The following is a 9,165-nucleotide window of genomic DNA, read 5'->3' as shown; positions in this document are numbered from 1 at the left end:
CACCCAGGAACTCTTCTGTAACAATCAGTTTTGAAAAATACTGATTTCTTTGGCACTTTGTCGTTACACGGTGCTTATTTATGCAAATTGTTTTCCATTTGTTCACGATGATTGAAACGGCTCGACAGAATTTGTCAGATGAGCTCTAAATTCTTTTATGTGGGTTGTAACGCAAACACCGCATCGAAAATAAGTTTTCAGTAAATAATTTGAACCCATATGGGGAATGTTTGGAAAGGCAAGATCATGGAATGATGTGAGCATTTAAGTATATTTGATTGATATAATCATTTGTCCTGACATACGTATTATGTCTAAGAAGAATTTTGGATGGTCTGATTCAGCTCCCGCCGTGAGATGAATTAGCTAACGAAGTATACAATAAATGATCCTTATTAAGAGGACATCCGTGCAAAAATCGAACAAAAATTAGATTTTTATGGCAAGGGTCAAAAATTCAAATTGTCTCAATTTCTGCACACAAGTAGACCCTAGTAAGACAAGAAACGCTGTGTATTTTTTTTTCATCAAATACGTTTTTATTTTCGAGAAAAACGAACTTTTCGCTTTCACCCTCTAGAATCGATGGATTGGGTCATAACAGGTCGAGAATTGAACACTTTCGCTCGCTTCGCATTTCAAAGATATAACATCAAGGGAAATCTAACCAACGTTAGCTCTTTCATAGACTCTTCGTCTTTTATAAAATGTTAGTTATGTAGGAATTGGTTGCTTAGAAGCTTTTGGCCATGCGAAAAAGCAATGTGCTCTCTTCCGTTACAAAAAAATGTCGGTGAAGAAAACCTCTTTTTTCACCATGTGCCATTATCCAGAATTCCACAAAATTACGTATGTAAATTGCTGAAGGAATGATCTTCAAAACGACGTTAATTTTTCTTTGGGCAAATGTTTTCTCGCGACGCAGGTAACTCTTCTAAGTAGCTCACGGAAGACATAAAATTACGCAATATGTTGATTGCGTGACCAAAAAGTTAAGGAGCATTTCTGCCTTCGAAATGACTTCAGATCGAACAGTAGAACTTTTTCAGAAACAAATGACATAGCTATAACCAGTTTTGTTAAATTACTTTGCCTTTTATCACTTGAAGTTTGTTTCTGCACAGATATTCTGCCATCGTTCTGTCCAATACGATTATGCACCAGTGCCAGTAACGGTATACGATTAAAAACTTTGCTGTTCTCTTGCATACGAATCTTAAGTTTCTGTCCATTGTTTAACTTTCTCTATGCGCTTACCCGTGCCTTTTAACTAGCACTCGATAAAAACCAACAGAGTTTTCAAAGGGAGGTTTTTGCAGGAGTTAAGTGGACTAAGTAAGGGCTTGCATGACCCAATAAGCATAATTGCAGTTATGGTCGCTCGACGGTCATTATTTAATTTAAGCACAATTACGTAAAAAAGAAAAAACAAGTCTAAATATCCATTTGGTTCTGATTTTGCCTTTATTTATACCCAAGTTGATTTTTCTGCTGGAGTGAAAACACTTTTTAATTACCGCAATGTCTGTTCGCTTTGTGACGTATAGGCAAGACAATTGAATTTACAAAACTTAATTAACCGCGAAAGAGTCAATATCGCTTGTCTCAACTGACTCAACAACTAACAGCAGCCGCAAGGACCATCAAACATTATCATTCATTCCCCATTTGCCTGACATTGGCAGTCCATGACAAGGCTTGTTAGAATATCGACATACGGCTTCTTCCTCTTAACGTTGACCTGGGAATTATCGAGTCCGAAAGAAGTACAAATGTCATTTAACACTTTGATTAAAAGGTTTGAAAGCTTAGAATTCTTAACTAGTTCACAAATGCTGTAATCGTTGTACAAGATTGGATGTGCGTGCTGAATAGAAATTTCAGACATCACCTTTTTACTCATTGCTTGATGCTGGCTCTCATTTTCCGCTCTGATTTGCTCAGCGTCATCGCTCTGGTTGACCTCTTGGTGCTCGAGACTTGGCTTTGAGGCCAGACGAGAAAAAACTAGAAGTTTGCCTGCTTGTAAGAAACTCAGAGCAGTCAAATAGCTGCTCGCCGTTTTCGTCTTTCTCAGACCTCATTAATCTTGAGACACTTGCAGCATCTGCCTTTTGTCCCGTTTGTTCTCCAGTTTCAAACTTGGCTATCAAGTAGTCCTTTTGCTTATCAGTGAAACGAGTATTGCGAGAACAACTCTGCTTTAGGGCACATCTCATTTCAAGAGAAGCTACAGACGATGACGGGTGGATTCCGTGTCCAGCAGTTGCGGCACAGCACTCGGTCCTTTCTCCAGTCTAGAGGCATACCCTAGCACGGCGCGGTCATAAAGAGTTTCATATTCAAGAACATATTTGTGTCTCCCACATTCGAGATGCTTCTGTAATGGCGAATGGCGTTGATAGGACTTAATGCAACCCTCTTCCGAGCAGAAAAAATATTTCAGTTGTGGAATCGCGCGATTCTTCACTTGAATCATCGTTACCTTCATCAGTGTTGTCTTGGTGCTTTTGAGATGTTTTAGCAAACTCAGATCGTCTCGGTTTGATAGGAACAAAATTAGCTTTTATGTTTTCGCTTGCTGCACTGCATTCCAGTGTTTGTGGACTTTGTCCTGGTCAGGAACATGAAACTTGCTCCAAGGAATGAATTTGCCTCTTCTAATTTCGTAGCCGGATCTCCATAGTCTCACACCTTCCTCGCCATACTGAACGTTGTTGACAAAGCTCACAACATCCCATTTCATGATCACTCATCGCCAGAAATCAAGGACATTTCGAGCCCGCTAACAATTATCAGCGATATATCGTATTACACTCCGGAACAATAGAATATCAAGAGAATTCAATATGCCGGCGATCACGGCTCGATCTGAAAAGAAGAGTGTTTCGTACTACGACTCATACAATTTGAGCACCGCAGATCTTCTATTTGATGAAAAGAAAAAGAAAAGAAGACCTGCAAGTAAATCTTTGGGACTTTTCGAGGCTAATATGAGGCGGAATTTAAGCTGTTTTAATTTCTAGAATTCCTAAAGTATAGTAATTTTTATTTGACTGTTAAAATATTTTAAATCAGCGCTCGATTAAGCGCAATTTTTAGTTCAAAAACGGCGATTTTTTGAAGGTTTGAAAAAAGACTTAGAAAAAATTCAACTTCTTGAAAACAAAGCGAATAGTCCCAAAGGTAATCTATTGTTTGCGCTATTGTTTTCTTTTAACAAAGGACTGAATGCATAATGAAGTATGGGGCTGTGCGGAAACTTTGCCAAGAACTGTATGGCGACCTAGGTCAATAATCAATGACAAAAGAACTGGCTCGGGAAGTAAGTGGTTTTTATTTATCGAGTCCCTGTGAGGTTTGATGAATAGCAGAATCAGTACTGAATATGTCTCGATCGAGAGCAGACGGGACCATGAGCTCCTGATTATTATATTTTAGAAATTTTACAAATTTCCATACAGTTTCTTATATCATTTGGACGCCATTATGGACGAAATGCGCAAGCGCGGCCGCCATCTTGTCCAATATTTCTGCCGATGCTGGCTTTTTGATGGAAAACAAAGGAGGCCTGCACAACACTGCTTTTACTCCAGGGACACCTCCTAATGATTCTATTACCTCCTGCATTTGAGATACCGATTTTATATCGTGGCCTGAATTCAAATGGATGGCCATATGGGATTTGATCGTTGTAGCTTTCCGATCGCAATATCCCTTCACTCCTCGAGGATCTGAAAATCTATTCTGCGTAGGAAGAGATTGTTTAGCTCTGCTACTTTGCTGGCTGTAACCAGGGTTAAAGCGCAGTGGTAATACCCGGCGTTGTCTTGTCCAAGATAAATGGATTGCAAATGAGGCATGACATCCTTCAGTCGACGAAAGACGTCGTTAAGTATGGCAAGAACTGCAGAACTGTCCTGGTTACACGTCTCAAATAAGTGTTCAAATGTCATCATCTCAATCTTGCCATCATTCCCTTTCTCGTCGCAACCGTGATATGCCATGGCAGATCTCTTTTACCAAACCAATCTGTTTGGCTCTCCCTAAATTTCTTTGGTAGATATTTCATTGCCTGGTCTAAGACCAGTAAGGCAGAAGTTTCATCCAGCCCATCGATGACTTCTAGTCTGGCCTCGTCCTGGTTTGTTGAACGTAGTAAATGCGATTTCCAGGAATTTATGCATTGTTTGGACTGTAAAGTCACAAAGGCCAAATCTTCTTTCGTATCGGTTGTGCCTCCCACTTCCTGTACAGCTCTCTCGATTTCGAAAGAGATCAGGGCGGACATCCCTACAATCATCTGGAATTCTGTAGGTATTCTGGCTCCTTCGCCAAGCTCAGAACGGTGGAATGGACAAATTGTTAAGGCGTTTATATCCTTTGCACTCATGTAAAAAATACCTGCTCGGGCAAGGTTAAGTTCACGCTCGTTCTTAACTCCGGCAAAACATCAAGCACTTTTATGACCCTGTACATCCTTATTGCACGACACCAAGGGTACCACCTCAAATAATTTACTCCTGTCTTGTCGGTCGTACGAGCAAGCACCTCCAACTATAAACTTCAATGAGCAAGAAGCTTCCATTTCATTTACAAGCGAGACTTCCGATTCAAAGGGGGCGGGAAATAATTCTTTTTCTTAGCTTCACGTAAGAAAAATCGAATGGAGGATTGTTTATTAAGTTTTGTTAATTTAATTAATTGTCTCGCTTTTAAGTAGAAAATTCAACAAACATCATAGTTTTACACACGCAGAAAGAAAATAACACGAGTACAAATTTAGGAAAACTCAGAGCTAAATGGATATCTAGACACGAGATTTCTATTCCTCGTATTTGTGCCTCTTCAAATGACGTCGACCGACCCCACTCGTAAGTCCAAATTATTCTGTCACACGAGCACGAAGACTCGTACCGCAATTATGCAAATAAGGTCATACAAGCCCTCACTTAACTCCTGCAAGGGCCTCTGTAAGGTAACATTTTTTGGATTTTCATTTGCCATAGGCTAGTTAAAAGGTACGGGTTAGCAAGTCAAATAAGAGGCAGAAACTTAAGATTCGTATCCGAGAGAACAGGAAAGTTTTTTAATCGTATACCGTTGCTAGCACTGGTGCATAATCGTACTAGACAGAACGATGGCAGAATATCTCTGCAGAAACAAACTTCAAATGATAAAAGACAAAATAATTTAACAAAGCTGGATATCAATTTGTTATTTGTTTCTGAAAACGTTCTCCTGTACGATTTTGAGTAATTTCAAATGCAGGAATGCTCCTTCGCTCTTTGGTCACGCAACAACATATGGCGTGATTTTATGTCTTCCGTGTGCTACTTTGAAGAGTTTCATGCGTCGCGAGAAAACATTTGCCCAAAGAAAACTTTACGTCATCTTGAAGATCATTCCTTCGGAAATTTACATAGTACGTAATTTTGTGGAATTCTGAATAATGGCACATGATGAAAAAAGAGGTTTTCTTCACCGACATTTTTTTGTAACGGAAGAGAGCACATTGTTTTTTTGCATGGCTAAAAGCTTCTAAGCAACCAATTCCTACATAACTTACATTTTACAGAAGACAAAGAGTCTGTTAAAGAGAACACGTTGATAATATTTCCCTAGAAGTAATATCTTTGAAATGCGAAGCGAGCGAAAGTGTTCAATTTTCGACCTGTTATGACCCGATCCATCGATTCTAGAGGGTGAAAGCGAAAAGTTCGTTTTTCTCGAAAATAAAAACATATTTAAAAATACACAGCCTTTCTTGTCTTACTAATGTCTACTTGTGTGCAAAAATTGAGAAAATTTGAATTTTTGACCCTTGGCATAAAAATTTAACTTCTGTTTGATTTTTGCACGGATGTCCTCTTAACTAATTTTCAGTTTCGAATGAGTCTGAAAATTTATGGTCATTCTCTGGGTTACGTAAGTCTGATTTTATTGTAATTGCAATCTAATCAATAATTAACTTCTGCTATCAATTAATCTTAAGTAACCTATACCTGTGAGGAAAAGTGACTTTGACCTCAAGTTTTACACTATGTCTTACTTATTTTGTGTTTTAAATTTTACTTTTTAGGAAAGTCCTGGGTTTCAATGATGAATTTTTTTTCCTGAGAAGCCCATTTTATACAATTTAAAATGACATATTGTAGGTGTTATTCCTGTAAAAGTTTGTTGAGATATGAATTAAAAACAATGTGGACAAATTTTTGCGTTTTTGTAACTGATGTTGTTGGGTTAATCAAACGACCTCGCAAACGAACCTTGACTCTTAGTTGAGAATTAAGCTAAGTTGAAGAATGCCCTCCAGCTACATCTGTGTGAAAGCAGCCGTCAAAATATAGATATTTCCTTTTCTGCTAAAAGTAGCTGAGAATAATGAGTCAAATGAGTTTCAGTGATTTTCCTTTGCAGTATAACAACATTTACCAGTTGTGAGCAAAAAATGCGCATTGGGATGAACTGGGTATACCTTTTGACTTTAATTTGTATATCAATCGCTCTTCGGCATAATTTATGTGTCTTTGATATTAAGTCAGAGATTAAGGATATGTCGCCCACGATACCAAACTCTCGAGGCAAAAGTTCAGATAATATCGAAAGTCCAAAGCACTATCGAAAGTTTCCACATTCATGCGCATTTATGTCCAATTTTTAGGAATTACATCATACACATTAGAGAGATCAATTAGAACTGGAAAGTAATGGGGAAATATCAATGTTGAAATTGAAGTAGAAAGTCAGTTGAAGCCTTCCTGTTGTATCTCAACGTTCGTTGTAAAAGTAAATCATTCCAAAATGAGTAGCAGTACATTGATAGAGGTTTTTGGTCACATCGTGTTTAGTTTCACGCGAGGCGTCACAGAGCATTACAATCCTGAAGCACTTGAATTTACAGCGGAATCCTTTGGCTACGATCCATTGGAAAGCACCGATCGAGAATGGTATTATCATCCTGTAGACGAGTTTATATTTCAAGAATACAGCGATAGAAGGGACACAACTCTTTCTTATCTTCCTTCGTCAAGTCTCAATGTGAGATGTACAGACGCGTGCGCACCAGAGGAAAATGAGGAGACGTTAGGTGGCCAACAGGATGAAGATCAATCAATGGCTTGGAAGCGGCTCAGACCATCTATTTTATTCACAGTGGGGAAAGCAATGTATATTGGAGCACTTATTTCACTGTTAACGTCTACTGGCATAGGCTCATTATTCATGTCGGTCATTTATCTGTCGTATAAAACTGAACTCAGCTGTCAGTTTCACTCTAAAGAGTCTATTCCAGTACAAGTTCAATGGATCATTTCAATATCTGGTATCCTCTCCTGTGCTTTTCTATACATGTGGTTCTTCGTAAGCATTGTTTTGTTATTTCGCCCATTTCAGCTGATCGGGGTGAAGAAAAAGCTTGTCCTAGCAACGTTTCTATTGTATGGCTTGGACACACTTTTTCGTGTTGTTCTTCAAGCGTTACAAATAAATCAGTCAAAGGCTTTCACAAAGCAAAAGATCCCTCTCCATCTTTTGTTTCTTATGAACATATGCGTGCAAGTTTATCTTTTAATGAAGCATTTTTTGAGTGGACACTCGAGAAGACAACGGGTAACATTTTTCTTTCAAATGATTCTTCCGACCTGTTTTAGCGACATTCTTGGTTTCGTCGCAGCTTTTTCTTTATATCCAGCGTACGTCAAACAAAACAAGGAAGGTAAACTTCTGATCGCTATTTTCGCTCCGCTTGTTGGAGTTGTTCTGAAAGTAATTTCAAGGATTTCCGTTCAGCGGTTGTGGAAATTTACACATCCGGGATATTCCTATGTGTTACTGACGCCGGTGTATTTTGGCTCAGCTGTTATGTTTCGAGTATTGCAAGCCGACCTAGACAGTTTACAATCCATGGCTACTCTTGGAATAATTCACGGCGTTGCAGAAGTATTGGAAAGAAGCATCATGGTTATCATTGATCACTTCTGCCACGTGGTTTGGAAAAGAAAATCAGCTCCTTGGGGAAGTTTTCGCACTCCTCGCCGTGAGAGACTAATGGCTGATATTGCCATTATGAGCATGTTGTACGAGTCAATTGGTATCGTGTCTGTTAATGGCGTTTTCTTCTTGTATCAACTTGTTTACGTGGAAAACGAATCCTTTGCAAATTTGTTTAAATCGTTTGCCATCCAAACATCCATTTTACTGGTGATTGAGTGGTTTTTCACCAGCGTATCTCTTGCGTTAGAAACTCATTATCAGAACATGGCTGTCATGGCTGTTTGGCGGAAAAGATGGAAAAGACATATACTTGTAGCAATTGTTAATGCAGTTCCCTTAGCATTGTGGTCCAGCGGGTATATCATAGAGATTTTACACGGACGGTTCAGTGAAACTAACCATCCTTGCAAAATGCCGTTTTCTTGATAGTGCGCAATAGTTGTGGAATGTAGACTAAATCAGAGTTCCCTTCGTCTTTAAGTAATATTTGTGTCAATTTGATAACTACGAGCTCAAATTGGGTGTAAAATGGAAAGGTTCACGCAATTTATCTCGAGACATGTCTATGTTATTCTTTCAAAGAATTATATAAGTGTTTGTTATTTCCTAGAACAAAATGACTGAGGTACCACACACATAACGTTTAATCAGAATCATAACTTCTATTGCATCGATTGATCAATAGCTATTAAATAAAAGTATGAACCGCACTCTCTAGGGGTATAGAGGCTTGATAACTTACTATAAAGGCTAATGAAACACGCAAATAGTTTTCAAATCACTTTTGTTCCGTTTACCAAACATCGAGTACCGATTAATCTGTCCAGCTGTTTTAGTAGAATCCATTCATGCCAAAATTCAGGACGCCAATTCTAAGCTTTTTAAAAATTTGCACCAAATTGAGGCCCAAAAACTCGACCAACTTATCGGCCCTCAAATTACTAGCGACTCATCGCCTGAAAACCTCAAAACTGTAGTTACCATTCCATAAAATTTACTACTTTCCGATTCAGAAAAATCAGTTCTCAGCAAGGGCTTAAATTTTGTTCCCATATCCAAAAAAACCGACAAATTTTCAGTTAAGCAAGACGTTGAAAAATTCCTTCGCTGCGTTCAATTGAAAGCCTCTTTTCATGACAAAGCGGATGATTCTAACACTTCGAACAAAGA

At 38.6% G+C, this 9,165-nt stretch overlaps 1 protein-coding gene across 1 annotated transcript; it reads left to right on the top strand.

The window, feature by feature from the left end:
• Positions 1 to 6,762: 6,762 nt before the first annotated feature.
• On the top strand, positions 6,763 to 8,775 carry LOC149038409 (uncharacterized). The gene has a single exon (XM_089185083.1). It carries the CDS (start codon positions 6,805 to 6,807, stop codon positions 8,419 to 8,421), a length of 1,617 nt encoding a protein of 538 aa, XP_089041209.1. The 5' UTR covers positions 6,763 to 6,804; the 3' UTR covers positions 8,422 to 8,775.
• Positions 8,776 to 9,165: the final 390 nt, after the last annotated feature.

The sequence above is a fragment of the Pocillopora damicornis genome, chromosome 10 (genome assembly GCF_964200805.1).
Source record: "Pocillopora damicornis chromosome 10, jaPocDami1.2, whole genome shotgun sequence".
NCBI lineage: Eukaryota > Metazoa > Cnidaria > Anthozoa > Scleractinia > Pocilloporidae > Pocillopora > Pocillopora damicornis.
Note: the sequence above shows the minus strand (reverse complement) of the source record. Positions and strands in the feature narration are given on the sequence as shown.